Source organism: Musca autumnalis, unplaced genomic scaffold, assembly GCF_047663935.1.
Source record: "Musca autumnalis isolate F117 unplaced genomic scaffold, ASM4766393v1 scaffold_4, whole genome shotgun sequence".
Lineage (NCBI taxonomy): Eukaryota > Metazoa > Arthropoda > Insecta > Diptera > Muscidae > Musca > Musca autumnalis.
In genome coordinates, this window is record NW_027411977.1 from 156,044,179 (window position 1) to 156,065,517 (window position 21,339).

Here is a 21,339-nt window from a genome sequence, read left to right on the forward strand (position 1 = left end):
GACACCACAAAAACTAGGTAATTATCCTTTTTGCCCGTTGTTTTTGTTATTTCCAACCGATTTCTGGATTTATCGGCTTGATGTTGTCAATAACAGGTAAATCAAGAGATATTTACAAAAAGCCCAACATTATTGAAAGAATTTCTTGTAGTAATTCCTGATTAAACATCTAAATTTTTAAAAATTCATAGTTTGCAATAATATAGTTGACGAACTGTACACTTTCGTAATTATTTCGATATAAATGCAACATACAATTATACAAGCTAGTTTTTATAGACTCGGCATACCAAAAGAGGAACAACAAGTAAACATAACTGGGAAACAACAACTGGTGTCAAAATAAAAAAGTCAAAGATAAAAACAGAAGAGAGAATTAGAAAAAGTAAAAAATAAGTAAAAAGAATACTTTTTTCACTCTCTTTAATACAAAAACAACATTTTTAAACTAACTATAAAAAGTCCAAAAATAGTTAGATATAAATTAGTTAACAATAGTTGGTTTATAACTAGTTAAAAGTAATGCAGAGATGGACAATTGTCCACTGCCTAGCTCATTCCCATGTTAAAATAGTTAGTTGGCGTAATGTAAAATAATCGAAAAATAACCACTTGTGGTTTTTTAAACTAATTTATTTCCCCGCAGGGCACACACATACACATGTGATTGCTTAAAAACCCCTGCCGGACTTTTCTCGACCGGTATACAATATAGTTAGTTATAAATGCATTACTCTACAACTAACTACAAATTGGTTGAAAAGTCATCTATAGATCAACCAGATTGAAAACTAAAAAATGGAGAACTGACTATCTCTGCATTACTTTTCAACTAGCTATTAACCAGTTGGAAAATAGTCGGTCACAAAGCAATTTTTCTACAACCAACAATAAATTAGTTGAAAAGTCATCTAGAGATCAACCAGTTGAAAACGTTGAATTTTCAATAGTGAGTTTTCGACGCAAATAATTCTCATATACACTTTCGTAATTATTTCGATTTAAATGCAACATACGATTGTACAAGCTAGTTTTGGTAGACTCTACATACCAAAAGAGGAACAACAAGGCAACATAACTGAGAAACAACTGGTGTCAAAACAAAAAGTCAAAGAAAAAAGCAAAAGAGAGAATTAAAAGAAAGAAAAAATAAATAAAATATAATAAATAAAAAATATTTTTATTAGGTTTGTGGCGGCTTGAAAATACTCAATTATTATTTACTTTACAAATATTATTTTTATTTCATCAAGTTGCCTTTGGCTTTGTAATTTTCAATTATCAACTTAGCATTGATTTTCATAATTTATGTATTTTGTGACAAACAAAATAATTTTCATTTTTCTAGTTAGTTCTAATTTGTCTTTTGAAAAATAAACATTAAATTTTTTATAAAATTAAATTGTTGTGGATTTATTCATTTTTACCCAACAAATTGGTGACCTCCGACAAAAGAACTCAAATAAAGAACTTCTAATGAAAACGCTACAAATGCATCAACAAGCCCATCAAGCTCAACAAATACATCATCAACAATGGAAGTTTCACGAGTAGCTGTGAAAGCTCCTCCATTTTGGCGTTCCGATCCGCGGCTTTGGTTCAAGCAAATAGAATCACAATTTATCATGGCCGGCATTACGCAAGATTCTACAAAATTCCACACCATTGTTGCATCGATTGAAAGCAATATTTTGGAGAAAGTTGCTGATATAATCATCAATCCTCCTGCTAAAAATATGTATGACACGTTAAAAAGCAAACTTATTAGCAGTTTCTCGGATTCAGAGGAGAAGCGTCTCAAGAAGCTTTTGACGAACATTGAGCTCGGAGACAAAAAGCCTTCCGAACTATTATCCGAAATGCGGTCATTATCTCAGGGTAAGGTTTCCAACGATATTTTGAAGCAGCTGTGGATGCAACGACTTCCGCCACAGATGAAAGCAATTTTATCCGTTAGTGAAGACAGCCTGGAAAAATTGGCAGCGATGGCCGACAGGATTGCGGATAGTAGCGAATCAGATGTATGTAGCTTCTCTCCATCAAACACTCGCTTAGAAGAAATAGAGAAGAAATTAGAAGCCCTTTGCACACGGATGGGTTCATTCCGGATGGCAAGAAGCCGTGGTAAGTCATCCTCAAAACATCAACGTTCGAATTCTGGAAGCAAATCAAAACCGTATTGCTGGTATCATTTCAAATTTGGCGAGAAAGCCAGAAAGTGTGTTGCACCATGCAATTACAGAACACCAACATCGGAAAACTGAATGGTGCACCGTCTTTGGTGACGGACGAGTGTACCCCAGAAGTATGTCGCCTGTTTGTTCGAGACACCAAATCGAAAATCAGGTATTTAGTAGATACAGGAGCGGATTTAACGGTGTATCCTGTCTCAAAATCCATGCGCAGTCAACCTCCCAGTCAATTGATTTTGTATGCCGCTAACCAGACACTGATCAGGACGTATGGCACAAAAACCCTTTCCATAGACTTGGGGCTGAATAGATTGTTTAAATGGAATTTTGTGATTGCTGATGTACAGAAACCTATTATTGTATCAGATTTTTTGGGTAAATATGGACTACTTATTGATATTAAAAATAATAGTCTTATAGACCCCCATACCAATCGGAGATGTAGTGGATCCGTAGCAAGTGTGGAGGATTCCTCAATTAAATGCATCTCAAGCGCATCTGAGTATAACTCATTACTTCGAGAATTCCATGATTTAACAAAGATCAATTTCAAATCGAAGGCAAAGCATTCAGTTCAGCATCACATTGATACAACCAAAGGTCCACCCGTTTTCTGTAAACCTAGACGTCTTCCACCTGAAAAATTGCAAGTTGTGAAAAAAGAATTCGAGGAAATGATTCGTCTTGGTATATGTCGCCCATCAAATAGCAGTTGGGCTAGTCCGCTACATATGGTGAAGAAACCCAATGGAGAGTGGCGCCCGTGTGGAGACTACCGAGGTTTGAATGCTCGCACAATTCCAGACCGATACGCAGTTCCACATATTCATGATTTTGGTTCATTGCTTGATGGTAAGATGTTTTTTAGCAAGATTGATTTAGTGAAAGCATACCACCATATACCGGTGGCCGAAGAAGATGTAAAGAAGACAGCAATAACAACACCCATAGGGAATTTCGAATTTCTCAGGATGACATTTGGATTTTGCAACGCTGCACAAACGTTCCAGCGATTTATGCACGAGGTATGTCGAGACTTGGATTTCGTTTACGTTTATATAGACGACATTCTCGTTGCATCAAAGAGTCCAGAAGAACATCAACAGCATCTTAGGAAATTATTTGAAAAACTTCGCGAGTACGGTCTCACTATCAACATCGATAAAAGTGTATTTGGAGCAACTGAATTAGAATTTCTTGGTTATCTTGTGACCAAGGATGGATTGAAACCCCTTCCTAGCAGAGTTCAGGTAATACAAACATATAAGCTTCCCAGCACTATAAAGGATCTTCGCAGTTTCCTGGGTATGATCAACTTCTACAGAAGATTTCTGCCAGGTGCTGCAAATTCACAAGCAATTTTACACAGCATGTACAACGGTAATGTGAAGAACGATAAAAGCGTTATAAATTGGACTGAGGAACAAAAACAGGCGTTTGAGCAGTGCAAACAAGAGCTAGGAAGTGCTACTTTATTGTCCTATCCGCGTGAAAATGCTGCAACATCAATTTGTGTCGATGCATCCGATTATGCCATGGGTGGTGTCCTACAGCAATATGTCAACGGTGAGTGGAAACCGCTTGGATTTTTTTCTAAGAAATTGTCGCCTACTCAGACAAATTATAGTGCATATGATCGTGAACTGTTGGCTATATATTCTACACTGAAGCATTTCCAGTATTTCTTAGAAGGTCGTCAGTTCTGCATTTTTACGGACCACAAACCTATAACATTCGCTTTTAGGCAGCGTCCAGAGAAGGCATCTCCAAGGCAACTTCGACATCTACATTACATTGCGCAATTCACAACAGATATACGACATATTAGCGGAAAAAATAATGTTATTGCTGATACCATGTCACGTATAGAAGCAATAAAAACACCCCAATGCATAGATTTTAGAGAACTATCAAAGGAACAGAAATCCGATGAAGAATTGCAATCAATTTTATCCGACAAAAATTCTGGCCTACAACTTAAGCTTATGAAAAATGAAGGATATGAGATTTACTGTGATGTATCCGGCTCTACTATAAGACCTTACGTAACACCGTCATTTCGAAAGTTGGTTTTTGATACTCTTCATGGATTATCTCACCCTGGAGTGAAAGGTACGGTAAATTTAATTCGATCACGTTACATCTGGAAATCGCTGAGGAAGGACGTGGGCGAATGGGCTAAATCCTGTATCGTGTGCCAAAGATCAAAAGTTCAACGACATACAAAAAGTCCACATGCCGAATTCACACCTCCAACTCAACGTTTCAAGCACATCCATATAGATATTATTGGCCCATTGACACCCTGTCAAGGTTATCGATATCTCTTAACTTGCATCGATAGGTACACAAAATGGGCAGAAGCAATTCCCCTTGCAGACATTAAAGCTGAAACAGTAGCGGAAGCCTTTGTCAGCATATGGATTTCGCGATTTGGTGTACCAACGGAAATTGTTACGGATCAAGGAAAACAGTTTGAAAGCAGATTATTCCGGCAACTTGCGAAATTATGCGGATCAAGAGTAAAGCACACAACTCCCTACCATCCTCAAGCAAATGGATTAATAGAGCGATGGCACCGAACTTTAAAATCAGCTTCACGATGTAGTAACAATAAGGACTGGGTAAGTGCACTACCGCTAATCCTGCTCGGCTTAAGAACCCGAATTATCACAAATTCTGAGGTATCCGCTGCTGAAATGGTTTATGGAAGCAGTCTATCATTACCTGGAGAACTTATCATTGATTCGCAACAGCTACAAGAAGAATCCGATTGGATAGCCGAATTCCGAAACAAGATGATCAATTTAAAGCCAGTTATTACAGGATATCACACGAGTAATAAACCTTACGTCAACAAACAGCTGAAAACATGTCAATATGTTTTTCTAAGATGTGATGCAGTCAAGAAACCACTGCAACCACCGTACACAGGCCCACACAAAGTTGTTTCCAGAAGCGATAAAATTTTCATGATTCTTGTTGAAGGAAAAGAGAAAGTTGTTTCCATTAATAGATTGAAGCCGTATATAGTATCCGATGAATTGAACGATCAAGCACAAGAGGCAAAGAAATCAAAACCCATAATAAAGAAAGTTCGTTTCGCTGAATGACAACGCTGGAGGGGGAGTACTGTGGCGGCTTGAAAATACTCAATTATTATTTACTTTACAAATATTATTTTTATTTCATCAAGTTGCCTTTGGCTTTGTAATTTTCTTTATCAACTTAGCATTGATTTTCATAATTTATGTATTTTGTGACAAACAAAATAATTTTCATTTTTCTAGTTAGTTCTAATTTGTCTTTTGAAAAATAAACATTAAATTTTTTATAAAATTAAATTGTTGTGGATTTATTCATTTTTACCCAACAGGTTTGTATATTTCGACCTTTTTAATTTTTCATGTGTATATTTAGACTTACAGGCAGTGATGCCAGATTTGCCGATTTATCGGCATTTTGCCGATTTTTAGTCCAAAAAAATAGAAATGCCGATTTGCCGATTTTTACCCCTAAAATGCCGATTTTTAGTTAAGGCAACTTGTTCACATAAAATTTCCGTTTTGTATGAAAATTGTGGTTGCTAGAACTAATTTGGTACAATAACAAAGACAACTATATCGTCAAGAGTAGTTTGATTAATAATAATAAAATTTTTTAACATATTATAAAAACAGTTTGAATTTTCTTGATTACGTGTACTTCAGTATATACGCCAAGGAAATTGTTCAAAAAAAGAAATTGTCGAAAAGTGGGTTAGTAGAAATAATTAAAAACTGCACAAACTTTTACATTGAACTTTGTTGTCAAATTTTAAAGATTTAATTTAGAAAATAAACTTAAGTGCCTAGCTTCAGTAAATCAAAGATTCATTTTTCGACATTATAAAGGAATACGAATGCTTTATAAACATAAACGAAAAGCAAGTATCACGCGAACTTTCACGTTTAAATTTCAGAAATTTGTTTAAAGATAAAAACGTAGAGTTGCAAATTCTGAACCATTATTTCCTATTTTGTCCAAATTTATTAAACATATTTTAGTCTTGCCACATTCTTCAGCAAATGTGGAAAGAGTTTCTAGCCAAGTAAATTTAAATAAAAACAAGTGCCGAAATCGATTAGTTAGGGACTCGATGGAAGGAATTATCTTTACTAAAGACTACTTAAAATTAAATAAGTCTAACTATTATAATGTAGTCATTAAAAATGATTTGTTACAAATATTTATTACAAAATATTTATTACAGAAATTGAATTTAATTGTAAACCAAAATTTCAAAATTCCAATACAACTATTAAGAGTCAGTCGGCATTGCTGCCAGAGGTATACCCTTAGCCTATGTGAATTGAAACTTTCTTCTTCAGACAGATCTAATGTTTTTAAGGTCTTTTCAGAATTTTGTCGCCATTTTTAGACATTTGAACTTGCCGAAAAATGTGGATTAAAATTTAAATTCAAAAGTGTTGTGGAGGTGGTACTTAAAGGAATGGACCGACATGAGGGTTATATCTTTTCGATAGATATCGCGCCCACTAGTCATTTCAGTGGGTCATCGTATAACATTTGGAATCGGTTGATCAGTTCGAGAATTATCGTGCTCTACAGCCACTACATTTGGTGCCATAGGGGTTTTTACACCTCTCGGGCTATATTCTCATAAAGTATGGACATGCCCCTGAAAAAGCTTTTACCGTCATAATGGAGGCAGCGTATACAAATTATTGCAACAAAAACCCAAGCGATTCGAGAGCAGGCCCTAAACTGAACTTATCCGAAATTTTGTGTGGAAGGTTCCCGAAGGAGTGGACCGATTGAGTGCGTATTGGAACCTCATCTAAGTCTGGCAGACATTTCACGATGTGCAAAGTATGGACCAAATAGGTTACTCCCTTCAAGGATTATCGTATCAGAGGTATCTGAAGGAGTTGACCGATAATGCCCATCTTCGAACTTCAAACTAAGTTTGGACAAAATATTACGAAAGCCAAATTTTGGAAAAAATCGGCTCATCCGTTGGAGAGTTATCGTGCGCACCAGTCAGCCAGACAGACAGACGGGCGACTCAAAATGGTCTGAAACACATTTCGTCCAAACATACTTTGGGTCTAAAACCATTATTTCAATGAGGCACATTTTGCCCGTATGAAAGTTTATATACCCTCGTTAGCATAAATGCTGAGGGTATAAAAACAATCACCTTATTAATTATCCTCTTAAGACAATACATATTTGTATACGTTTTGTTTAGCTTGACTGAATTGAAAATATATTGATCTCATATACACACGTACTTATAAATATATACTACATATGCATATGGTAAAACCATTTATTTATTTTCATACATATTTTGAATTATTGCCTTGGTTTATGAATTGTTAATTGTTTTGTTGTACTTAAAATGTTAAAATATTTTTAAATCATGCTTATTAAATAAAGCGATAATTTGAACTGATATAAATGTTTTTTAATTTGCCGATTTTGAAAATTTTTTGCCGATTTTCGACCAAACTAATCTGGCATCCCTGCTTACAGAGTGTTTTTGTAAAAATGCTTGCCTATCACACGAACCGTTCGTACTAAAACGTATACGTTCAAAATTTGGTTCTTGTAAAATTTTACGAACCATTCGTTTTTATCTGAAAGCTTTCGTCTATTTTATAAAAGCTTTTATATTTCAGGGTTTCCATGATACTTATTTTGTGAATTTTGCATAGGCATCTGCACGTAAAATGTGTTACTTGATAGCAACCCCGATAAACAGATGAAAAACAAAAAATAAGAAAAAAATGTAATCAAATTTGTCCAAATATAATTGTGATAATATGAAGAAACGGATGTACATATACGCGTGTGCTTCTATGGAAATAAATAAAATTGCATTCCCTTCCAGTTTTCGTGTTTTGTGCCATTTATTACTCAAATTATTTAATTTTCATATTTACATTCTGTTTCTCTTACTACATTGATCAAAACAATGTAGTGTATGAAATACACTGTAAAGGCAATGAAGAAGACAAATGTGGCAAAGTATACATCGGTACAACAAAGAGGAGTTTAAGCACACGAATATCAGAACACGACAATGACATACAAAAAGGAAAACAAACGACCGCTTTATCACAACACTGTTTAGAATTTGACCACTCAGCTGACTTTGGAAATGTCAACATACTTGACAAAGAGAGGGTAGAAAATAAGAGATACACTCTCGAAAGCTTAAGAATGCAACAGAAAATGTGTAAACATAGAGGAACACACCCTATATAAATGAAACACGAATTGATAACACTTTGCATGTTAAAAACACAACTATGCGCACAAAACACAACCATGTATTCTAGAAAACGTAAGAGATTGATATGTAGAGAAAAGATGATGAAATAAAAGACGCCAGTTGTTGAGCGACCGTCAAATGAGTATAACGTCAGGTGTTTAAAAGAACCCGTCGGCAAACAACCAACCGTACACGACAGAGAAAAAAAGAAAAAAACTGAAGACGCAAATAATTAATTGAAGTGGTTAAATAAAACTGAGGTCGAGAAAAGAAAGAAAACTGAAGTAAAGGAATTGTGGTGTGAATTTTTTTTAACAAAGCGGTTTGAAAAGCTTTAAAAGAAAGTTCTAAAAATAAATGGTGCGAGAATCATTAATGGCAGAATTGCGGAAAATGGGGGTGCCATTCCCAGACACGGCAACAGTTCCCCAGCTGCGTGAACTATTACGAGAAATAGTGGGTGATGGTGGAGCGGCAGCTAGGAAAAATGGTGGTCAAGCTGAGGTGCAGCAACAAGCGGCTGGCAACAAGCAAAAAAAATACAGTTGCCAGTACAAACGAACAACGGCCTACGTGCGAACAAGCCACCACCAGTCAGCTAGCACACACAGACACACATCCCATCACAGTTGAACAAGAACGGGTGTGTGAACAAGTCGCTGCAAATGTACAAGATGCTACGGGTATGTACATACAAACTGACGAACCGACTGGTAGCAATGCGAAAACACACACAAACATACATGAAGCCACCCAGCAAACACAATGTCGGACGTCCGACGCGTCTGCTCAAAGTCGGAAGTTTTTTCCGAGGCGTCTGACCGACTTCGGTCCGAACTCTGTCCGACTAGTCTGACGAACTTTTTCCTGTCCTCTCTCTCCCTCTCTGAAGGAAATTTTTCTATTTTCTCTTGTGCTGCTTTTGGCAAAATTAAGTGTAAATAAGCAGAGAGAAAAGAATTGTACATGTTTCGCTCGCACATTGTAAATGTGTAATTGTTGATGTGCCGACATTGATGCATTACGAAGAAAAATTAAGTGCTCGGGTTTTAATTTCTGTATCGGAGAACAAATTTGGTTTATTTTTGTTATGCGTGTTGATGCATGATAGTGTTTAAATGTTATTCATAGTGATCGGTTGCATACATATTTCTTTATTTTTGTGAAGTTAATGAAAGTAAAGATTTTCTTCGTCAAACTTCAACACTATGTTTTATATTTGTACATGGCCAAAGTTAAGTTTCTTAACACTTTTATGTGTATGAACATTTTTTGCATGTGAAGACATGATTATCCACAGATCGTGTTGACGAATTTGTTGTTCTCCACAGTTTGTTTTCCGCATATAACACAGCATAAGATGATATTAAAACCTTTAATATGTTTATAGTAGATAAACTTTTATAGGATTTGGATATTTCTTAACTAAAACACTTTCGAATTTCATAAGATTTTACTTCCGAATTCGGACCGATAGCTGTCCGAAAGTCGGTAAATAAATCAGAAATTTATACGATAGTTCATCAGAGTTCGGACCGAATTCGGTCCGAAAGTCGGCTAAAACATCCGATTTTCATCCGAATTTCGGTCAGAGAACACGTCAACCACGCAATATGACTTTCGGTCAGAGTTCGGACCGAATTCGGATCCGAACTCGGACGTTTCATCCGACTTTCGGACCGAATTCGGTCCGAACTCTGATTTTTTTTCCGATTTTGGTTTGCTGGGCATGGGTATGTATATGCAAGCCGACCAGCCAGCCGCCATTAATGTAAACACACAAGCCGAACAAAAGGTGGATGAAAGAGGAAAAGAAGTGGGAAGTGAGATGCAGAGAATAGAAAAGCTACAGGCAAAATTGCAACTATTAAAGCTACAATATGAACTAAACGAAATGGAGAAAATGAAAAATGAAAAGGTAAAAGGGGCGAACTTTGCAGACATAGAAGGAGCCATAACAAAATTCACAGGCGATGATGAGCAAAGTATCGTCAAGTGGATTAAGGAATATGAAAGAGTGTCTTCGGTACTTGGGTGTAGTGCGACAGAGCAATTTCTGTACGCGCGCAGAATGATGGCAGGAAGTGCAAGCCTTTTTATGCGTTCCTCCCAAGCAAAGACATGGTTGGAGTTCAAGCAAGAATTAAGTGCCGGGTTTGAACGGGTGACAGGAGTCAAAGAGGCCCTTAAAGCGCTAGAAAACCGCAAATGGGACCGGCAAAACGAGAGCCTCCACCGGTACACCCTTATTATGCAGGAATTGGCAGAGGGCACCCCACTGAGTGAAGCTGAACTCGTCAAATACATTATAGAAGGTATCCGAGACAAAACACTGGGGGCAACGATGTCACAAAATCACTCGGACTTGGCATCAATTAAGAGATGCATACCAAAGTATGAGAGAATGTTGCAGGAGAGAAGCAAGCAGCGGGGGCCCGGCTTATTGGAAGTGAGATGTTACAATTACCAAAAGTTTGGGCATTACGCTTCAACCTGCAGGAAGGAGAATAGACCAAGAGGATCCTGCTTCAAGTGCGGACAGTTGGGACATTTCAGAACAAACTGTCCCCAACAAACAATTGCAGCAGTAGACGAGGAGCAAGAGGAGGACGGAATTAGATGGAGAATGAAGGTAAGAGTAGTTTTGGGGTCTCATTGTTCTGGGTCTAAATTTTGTTTTCTTTATTCTTTAATCGATACCGGTAGCCCGTGCAGCTTCATCAATGAACAAGTAGTCCGTTCGTTGAGCCCCAATACCACAGTTGAAGAGGAGAAAGTGTCAGGATTTAGGAGCCTGGATGGGGGAGGTTGATTTTACGCGGGAAAATAAAAGTAAAAGTTGAATTTTTTGGACAGGAAAAAGAACTGAATTTAAATATTATAGTAAACAAAGCCCCTTGCTCGTTGGTGCTAGGAAGGGACTTTCTAAATATGTATGGAATAATTTTATGTTACAAAAGAAAAAATGTAAAAACAAATGAATTAAAAAAAGAACGTAGCCTTAAGATCTTTTTATGTGCGGACTCAAAAAATGGAATAAACTCGGAGCCGCAAAAAATAAAAAATGGAAAACAAGGAATATTGTGTGGTGCTTATTGTAAATTGGGGAACAAGAAACAAGAAGGTGGGAACAATAAAACTGAAGGTAAAATTAGACATGATAAAACTGAAGGTATAAAAACTAAAGGTGAAGTTAAACACAACAAAACTAAAGGTAATGGAACTGAAAGGGAAATTAACAGGGTGTTTTTGTAAAAATGCTTGCCTGTCACACGAACCGTTCGTACTAAAACGTATACGTTCAAAATTTGGTTCTTGTAAAATTTTACGAACCATTCGTTTTTATCTGAAAGCTTTCGTCTATTTCATAAAAGCTTTTGTATTTCAGGGTTTCCATTATACTTATTTTGTGAATTTTGCATAGGCATCTGCACGTAAAATGTGTTACTTGATGGCAACCCCGATAAACAGATGAAAAACAAAAAATAAGAAAAAATGTAATCAAATGTGTCCAAAAATAATTGTGATAATATGAAGAAACGGATGTACATATACGCGTGTGCTTCTATGGAAATAAATAAAATTGCATTCCCTTCCAGTTTTCGTATGTTTTGTGCCATTTATTACTCAAATTATTTAATTTTCATTCAAAACGATGGGTCTTTTCCATTCGTTTATTTTTGACGTATTCGTTCGTCTGATTTTGTTACGAAAACCAAAAAAATAACGAAAATAAAAAGCTTTCATTTGTTTGTCACACGAATACAAACGTCAACCGCTATGAAAACCAAATTGTGTCTTCGTTCATGAAATCGACGAACGAATGGGCAAAAAGTTTTTACAAAAGATGATATAATTATAGGGGAAATTAAAGGTAATGAAACTGAGGATAGTAGAACTGAAGGGGAAATTAAATATAATGAAACTAAAGATGATATGATTGTAGGGGAAATTAAATGTAATGAAACTAATGATAGTAGAACTGAAGGGGAAATTAAATATAATGAAATTAGAGATGATATGATTGTAGGGGAAATTAAACGTAATGAAATTGAAGGTAGTAGAACTGAAGGGGAAATTAAATGTAATGAAACTAAAGATAATACAATTGTAGGAGAAATTAAGCATGATGGAATTGAAGATAATAGAATGGAAGGGGAAATTAGACATAATGGAACTGAAGGTGATATAACTGAAGGTGAAATTAAATATAATGAAAATGAAGGTAATAGAACGAAAGGTGAAATTAAACATAATGGAACTGAAGGTGATATAACTAAAGGCGAAATTAAGCATACTGAAACTGAAGCTAATAGAATTGAACGGGAAACTAAACATATTAAAACGGAAGGTAATAGAACTGAAAAGGAAATTAAACTTAATAAAACAGAAAATTATGGAGCTAAAGATAAAGTTAAATCTAATGAAAACGAAGGCAATAGATTCGAAAGAAAAGAATGTAAAGGAAAAGAAACTGAGACTGATGAAGAAAACCAAAACAAAATGGAAAACAAAGGAAAACAAATAGATCGTTGGCAACTAGTAGGCAACATTGAAGATAGTAAAGAAGAAGAGTGGGATATTAACCCACAACTGAATCTGCGAGAAAAACAGACAATGGAAAAAGTCATCAAAGGAAAGTATGTGGAAGGGATAAATAGGGATCCAAAGATTTCAGATTTCCGAGCGTCGATAATAGTGACGTCGGGGAATGCAACGTATTGTTCCCCAAGAAGACTATCATTTGCAGAAAAGCAAGAAGTCAACAAAATTATAGCAGATTTGTTAGGGAAAGGAATTATACGACCAAGTAGTTCCCCGTACGCGTCGCCGATTGTTCTCACAAAGAAGAAAAGTGGAGAAACAAGGATGTGCGTGGACTATAGGTCCCTCAACACGATAATAGTTAGGGATAATTATCCACTTCCGTTAATAGAGGATTGTTTAGAATACTTAGAGGGGAAGACTTGGTTTACCATTATGGATTTGAAGTCGGGATTTTATCAGGTTGCCACGGAAGAGGAAGCAATAAAATATACTTCATTTGTTGCGCCAAACGGGCAATATGAATTTGTGAGATTGCCATTCGGATTAAAAAACGGGCCAGCCATTTTTCAACGATTTATTGCGGGAATTTTTAAAGACTTTCTGGAAAAGAATGAAATCGTGATCTAAATGGACGACATAGCGGTAGCCTCGAAGACATTAGAGGAGCATTTTCAGCTAGTGGGAAGAGTTCTGAATAGATTAGCGGAATACGGACTGAAACTCAAAATGCAAAAATGCAAATTTGCATATACTGAGATTGAATATTTGGGATATAATAGTGCGGCTACACTACAGTTTTTTGCCGGGTTAACCCACTTTATGAGGATTTATTGCTTAATCTGGTCAAATCTGGTCAAAAATTAAATCCTCTCACGACTGGGTTTATTTTAAATCCGGCACAAATCCACCAAAAATACAGTGTTGTATTCGGTATTTGTGCAAAAAAATCCAACTCTACTCAAAAAGTACCAAAAGTTGCAACTGTTTTTCCAACAGAGTTTGTCGTGTTTTACACGTTTACGATTGGTCGCATGAGATTTTATGGAGTTAATAAATCTCAAGTTATTTGAAAATCATAAAATTATTTATTTTTCTACATTAGACACTTTTTAACAAAAAGTACGCTTGATACTATGATACAAAAATGTATCCCTGTGTGTAAAATATACCAATATGAGCAAAGAGGGGACGATATCTCATACGAGAAATTGCAAAAATGTAAAACACGACTTTATTAGTTATTTTGTATGTATACGTAAACAAACATCAGCTGACAGTTTATATCCTCGAAAAGCTAAGTGTAACCAGCAAAGATTAACCCACTGGATCTATTAAACCCAGTGGGTTAACCTTCAATAGTGTAACCGGGGTATAAGGTATCTAAGAGAGGCATAGAACCCGCTGAAGGCCACGTAAACTCAATCAAACAGTACCCAATGCCGAAAAATTTTCGGGAAATGCAGTTGCAAGTTCGTAAAGGGATTTTCACTAATAGCAAAGCCCTTGTATGCGCTGACAAAGGACGGTGTTAAATATAGGATCACTGATGAGTGTAAGGAAGCTGTGGAAACATTAAACCAGCACTTGACATCTAGCCCAATACTGGCAATCTATAACCCCCAAAGCGAAACAGAGTTGCACTGCGACGCAAGTGCGGTAGGGTTTGGTTCAATTCTCATGCAGAAGCAAGATGATAATGTATTCCACCCAGTGGCCTATTTCTCGAAAAGAACGACGGATGCGGAAAGTAGGTATTATTTACTCTCTGAGAAGATTTCGCGCATATTTGGAGGGAATAAAGTTTAAAATCTTAACGGACTGCAATTCATTAACGTTAACGCTGGCAAAGAGGAATATAAATAGTCGAATAGCAAGATGGGCGCTCGAACTAGAGAACTATAACTACACTATTTTAGACAGAGCGGGAACGAAAATGGGGCATGTGGATGCGTTATCTAGAATTGACCAGGATAATAGAGTGGTCGCGACCATAGAGTCTGAGGACATTGATTTTCAGCTGTGCGCAGCACAAGCAAGGGACCAAGAGATAAGTAAATTGAAACGGAAACTAGAAGAGGGAAACGTGGGAGGTTATGATATGGTGAATGGAGTAGTATATAGGAAAGTTAATGATGAACTAAGATTCTTTGTCCCGAAACTGATGGAAAATGAGATAATCAGGAATATACATGAAAAGTTGGGTCATTTAGGAGTGTACAAGATATATCTGAAGATGAAAAATCATTACTGGTTCCCGAAAATGAAGAAAAAAATCGACGAATATCGTAAAAACTGCGTAAAATGTATAATGTATTCGGCCCCTCATAAACCCAACGCAAGAGCACTACACAGTATTCCAAAAGAACCGAGACCATTTCATACAATTCACTTAGATCATTTGGGTCCGCTGCCCTCTTTACAATCAAAGAGGAAACATATTTTGGTAGTCATTGACGCATTCATAAAGTTCGTTAGATTATATCCAGTTCAAACCACAAGCACTAAGGAGGTCAAGGCGGCACTTATCAAATATTTTGATTACTATAGTAGGCCGGTTAGATGTATTTCCGATAGAGGAAGTTGCTTCACTTCAGGAGAATTCGCAGATTTTCTAAAGGAAAGAAATATAGACCATGTGAAAGTGGCTGTCCACTCGCCCCAAGCAAATGGTCAAGTGGAGCGAGTGAACAGGACTTTAGTAGGGATGTTGGCTAAACTTAGTGAGCCGGTATCACATTCTGACTGGGTGAAGCAGCTTAGTAAAATCGAATTCGCATTTAACAATACGATTAATAGGTATATTGGGGATACTCCAAGTAGGGTGTTGTTCGGGGTAAACCAAAGGGGTGAAATTGTGGATAAGTTATCGGAATACCTAGAGGAGAACCTTTTGGGCCCGGGGGGATATAAAAGAGATCCGAGATAAAGCTGAGGGTGCTATCGCGAAGATGCAAAGATATAATGAGAAACGATCTGAAGAGAAAGGGTACAAAGTCAGTTCATTCCAGGTGGGAGATTTTGTGGTAATTAAAAACATAGATACAACGGTGGGGGTTAACAAAAAGCTATTGCCTAAATTCAAGGGACCATATGTTATAAATAAAGTGTTACCAAACGATAGATACGTAGTTAGAGATATTGAAAATTGCCAAATCACGCAAATCCCCTATGATGGAGTGATAGAGGCGTGCAACATGAGGTTGTGGAGGAAGAATGGCCCAGGATAGATACCCCAGATCTGCTCTACTTTGTATTGTATATAGCATTTTGTATATAGTAGTAGATTTAAGTGTACATAATACTCACCTATGTAGCCTAAGTATGTAAATAAATAGATTAAGCACACTTTTAACCTAGCATAATAAACATTACCCTGGGTGACCGGGGCGAGCTGTAAACATAGAGGAACACACCCTATATAAATGAAACACGAATTGATAACACTTTGTATGTTAAAAACACAACTATGCGCACAAAACACAACCATGTATTCTAGAAAATGTAAGAGATTGATATGTAGAGAAAAGATGATGAAATAAAAAACGCCAGTTGTTGAGCGACCGTCAAATGAGTATAAATGGAAAGTGCAATCAACAGAAAAAAGACAAAGACAAAAGTAACGCAATATATACATTAGCATTATTTTAGTCTTATTAAACAGTCTGTGATTTCTATTGTTAAGGAGCTTTGTGATAATAATTTTTATTTTTTTTATAATTATTTTTGCATTTATACACTTTTTTAATTATTGCAGAGCCTTATTAAAGGTCTTAAAGCCAGGAATGTTAAATTTAAACTTGTAAACAAAAGTAGCTACGATGTAATGAAGAACTTTCTAAAAAAACGGAAGAGCAAACCGTAATCAAAGTAATTAGATCTCCAATTTCTAGCTTTAACAACTTTTTTTCCCTGCGCGAAAATTGATTGTCTTTTACACTTTTTTAATTATTGCAGAGCCTCATTAAAGATCTTAAAGCCAGGAATGTTAAATTTAAACTTGTAAACAAAAGTAGCTACGATGTAATGAAGAACTTTCTAAAAAAAAACGGAAGAGCAAACCGTAATCAAAGTAATTAGATCTCCAATTTCTAGCTTTAACAACTTTTTTCCCTGCGCGAAAATTGATTGTCATCTGTTAATTATTATCAACATTAAATTTTTTATATTGTATTATTAATTTGTATTCAATTTACAATTTGCTTTAACATTGGAGTAGCTATGATGTAATGAAGAATTTTTTCTAGCTTTAGTTTTTATCACTGCGCGAAAACTTATTATCATTTGCATACCACATCATACATCTCTTAATGATCATTTCATAATTTAACTAATAACTTATACGATATACTTATTATTAATCTGTTGCTTAAAAATTGGAGTAGCTATGACGTAATGAAGAATTAAAAAAAATTAAAGAATATAAAAAAACACAACTATGCGCACAAAACACATCCATGTATTCTAGAAAATGTAAGAGATTGATATGTAGAGAAAAGATGATGAAATAAAAGACGCCAGTTGTTGAGCGACCGTCAAATGAGTATAAATGGAAAGTGCAATCAACAGAAAAAAAGACAAAGACAACAGTAAAGCAATATATACATTAGCAATATTTTAGTCTTATTAAACAGTCTGTGATTTCTAGTGTTAAGGAGCTTTGTGATATTTATTTTTATTTTTTTTTATAATTATTTTTGCATTTAAACACTTTTTTAATTATTGCAGAGCCTCATTAAAGATCTTAAAGCCAGGAATGTTAAATTTAAACTTGTAAACAAAAGTAGCTACGATGTAATGAAGAACTTTCTAAAAAAAAAACGGAAGAGCAAACCGTAATCAAAGTAATTAGATCTCCAATTTCTAGCTTTAACAACTTTTTTCCCTGCGCGAAAATTGATTTACATTTACATACATACACCATCATATATCTGTTAATTATTATCAACATTAAATTTTTTATATTGTATTATTAATTTGTATTCAATTTACAAGTTGCTTTAACATTGGAGTAGCTATGATGTAATGAAGAATTTTTTCTAGCTTTAGTTTTTATCACTGCGCGAAAACTTATTATCATTTGCATACCACATCATACATCTCTTAATGATCATTTCATAATTTAACTAATAACTTATACGATATACTTATTATTAATCTGTTGCTTAAAAATTGGAGTAGCTATGACGTAATGAAGAATTAAAAAAAATTTAAGAATATAATTGTAACCAAAATAATTAGATCTCCAATTTCTAGATTTAAGATGAATTACATATATATGAAATTGTTTTAGAGTAGCTATGATATTTAGGTGGATTCTTTGTAATTATATAAATTGGCCTCAGAATTGGCTTCAATTGCAAAGCAAATAAATAAAAATAAATAAATAAAAAAAGCAGACACAAGAGTAAACTTTACTTAGAGGACGCTCAAATACACGCAGAACTTATTGGACTATTATGGCAAAAAAATTAGACTCTTATTCTTACACTCCCAAGGAGATGAAGCCCCAATCGATTGTTTTTCGTGGTCTATTACATAACACAAAAGTTGACGACATCAAAGCATATTGAGATACTCTAGTTCCAGATACGGTGTATAGTGTCACAAAATTTACCACCTCTTTCTCGAAGAAAAACAATTTCGATACAGGTCTTTTTCTGGTAACGCTACAATTTAGCAAATCTACATCTTAATTGAAAGCAGTAAGATATGTATTGCACCAAAGAGCATTTTGGGAGCTTCCTAAGAGAAACTCGGGCGATATTCAATGTTATAGATGTCAGCAGTGGGGACATATGTCCCGCAACTGCAATAGAGAATCTGCATGTGTGAAATGTGATAAAAATCATGAACCAGGTCAATGTTCTTTTGATCAGAGTGAGGGAAATCTAACTTTTTGTGTAAACTGTAAAAACCGCGGTCACCCATCTAGTTTTAGAGGATGCCCCTAATATTTAAAGTACGTAGAGTTGAAAAAGAAAGTACGATCAGCCGCCATTGAGAGAAAAGAAAAAGGTAGCAAAAATGTTTTTAACACTATTTCATAGTTTTGTCTCCCTAATATTTCATACTCAGATGCTTCACGTGGTCATCGGTCATCTTCCAATAAACCTAAAATTGTTGATGAATTTTTAAAATTTGACAAGGAACTTTGCCACCAAAGATAATTTCCCTTTAAGAAAAAAATTGCGACGTTTATGAGAGACTTCAAATCTCTTTCTAAGGAAGAGGCTGTGCAGCAATGCATAAGCCTCTTACGTGAAGTCAACGACTTCTATGGTCCGTAATATCCTTAATCTTATCACATTTAATGTCAGGTCATTAATTGATTGTGGCCGTAGGTACGAACTACTCAATATTGTAAAAACAAACAATATTGACGTTGCATTTGTACAAGAAACTCACTTGCGTTCAAGATCGGGTGCTTTTGAGTTTGAGGACAATAATTTTATTAGAGATTACAGTTCTCAGGGTGTTGGCATTTTAATTAAGCAAAATTTTAAATATAAAAAAGAAGTTATTGCAGGTTTCATTCTGCCAAGTTTATTTCTGTCGAGGTCTACATTAATGGTGTCGGTAGAAAAATGTTGTTAGGTTCAATTTACTTGTGTCAAGTTCCCTTGTATGTTTGGGTAATTTTTCTAGAGGGTTTGATTTCACATTTATCGGCGGTGATTTTAATGCGAAGCATATTTCCTGAGGAGACTCAGTAAATAATTTGAACGGTAATAGTTTTTATGATTTTCTCCAGCAGCATCCTTATTATTTTTCTAGAATTTCTTCAAAATGTCCCACTTTTCCGAATGGATCATCCTTTTTAGATCTTCCTTGTCTCTTCTTATGCCTATGATTTTTCCACTCCCATTTGTTCAACCTCGTGTTTAACCACCTTTTCAGACCATTTTCCTTTAAAATTTAATGTCGTGCTTCCAAATTTCGGGATAGTTTTGCCAAAGACATAAATACAACTAAGACTAGACAAAATGCATGCTACAAAAAAATGTTTACGAAACTTTGTATAGAAACATTACCCTTAACAGGTTGCAGTTAATTCAAGATCGCAACCAAGGAGGAACATTTCATGTAATGGTATCAGAAACGAAATTTATGAATTCAAGGATATATTCAAGAATAATTCTATGTCAATTGGATCGGTAAATTCGGTTAAATACGTAAAAATGTATAAAAGAAAAAAATGTTATATCACCATATCGTAATATAACATTATGTTAAATTCAAAAGCCATTCACTGAAGAATGGTAGCAAAAAAAATGTCTTATCTTGTTGTATTTATGTCCTTGGTTTTGCAACCCCCTTCAAGTTTTGTTAGTTATCGTAACTGCAATTGGGAAATTTTAAGTATGATGTAACTGAAAATATTTTGAATCACTATCCAAGTTCAGTTACAAACTTGTCTAACAATGAGATCGACGATTATATTCATGAATTTGTTCATACCATAACTTCTGTTTCCAATGATCGTCCAGAAAAAGTCGTAACTGGGAAAAGAAAATTTATCGTATCTGATAGAATAAAAAATCTGTACAGAATTAAGTTTGCTTGGCAGAAAGAACTTTAAAGAGTTTACCAAATTTCTAGTAACAGGCACAGTCCTGAATATCGTTTATTATCTAAACAAATTCAATTATTGGGAACAATGATAAAAAAAAAATATGAACAAATTTCGTTGTTTAAGGAAAAACTTAAAGGCATTAAACCGGGCCTGAAAACGCACCGACAAGTTTTTAATATTATTGGTCATCGGAGAACTAAACCCATCGATGGCACCATTATAGCCAATGATTCAAAGTGTCTCAATCAATTAAAATCTTATTTTTCAAACATATAAGTTAACGTAAGTTAACGTATGTTAATAATTATTAACTTTAATTATTTAGCCCTACCTCGTAGTAATAACACGCGCAGACAATTCGCGCATCATATTTCATCACGCCACTACCTGGTCGTTGAAATGCTGATGCGCTTATTAGTGGTGCGGGTATTCGACCGGTAAATATTCATTTTTGCTGGAAGAATGCAAGGTAAGCATTTTCACACACTTCTGTCAAATTATATTAAACCACAAAATGAAAGAATAAATCAGATTGTATTTACACGTCCACATAAGTGGGCAGCAATCCGGAAAAATCGTTGTTTTACTAATTCAACATATCACCATAGGTGATAAGCGGTAAAAACGTCAACTGGCGCCCAACAGTGAGATTTTATGAAGAAATCGCAAAAACCAAAGTGAACATCGTTTATAAGATTTTGTAAAAAATCGGAAAAGAAGGTGTAAATCGGTTATAAGATTTT

The 21,339-nt window shown here is 35.3% G+C and overlaps 2 protein-coding genes across 9 annotated transcripts in view; both read left to right on the forward strand.

Moving 5' to 3' along the window:
- mthl14 (methuselah-like 14) overlaps positions 1 to 21,339 on the forward strand; it is a 170,420-nt gene that overhangs the window by 69,512 nt on the left and 79,569 nt on the right. The window contains exons 1-2 of one of the 8 annotated variants that reach the window (XM_073982279.1): positions 8,939 to 9,158; positions 10,260 to 21,171. The exons of 6 other annotated variants lie outside the window; for them this stretch is intronic. In XM_073982279.1, coding sequence (XP_073838380.1) covers positions 8,939 to 9,158; positions 10,260 to 11,287 — 1,248 coding nt within the window. In that variant the 3' untranslated portion in view covers positions 11,288 to 21,171. Of the gene's footprint in view, positions 1 to 5,824; positions 9,159 to 10,259; positions 21,172 to 21,339 lie in introns of those variants that run through there. One more of the 8 variants, XM_073982281.1, reaches the window with a different exon arrangement.
- Positions 12,412 to 13,650, forward strand: LOC141401787 (uncharacterized). Its single transcript, XM_073982284.1, has one exon. It carries the CDS (start codon positions 12,412 to 12,414, stop codon positions 13,648 to 13,650), a length of 1,239 nt encoding a protein of 412 aa, XP_073838385.1.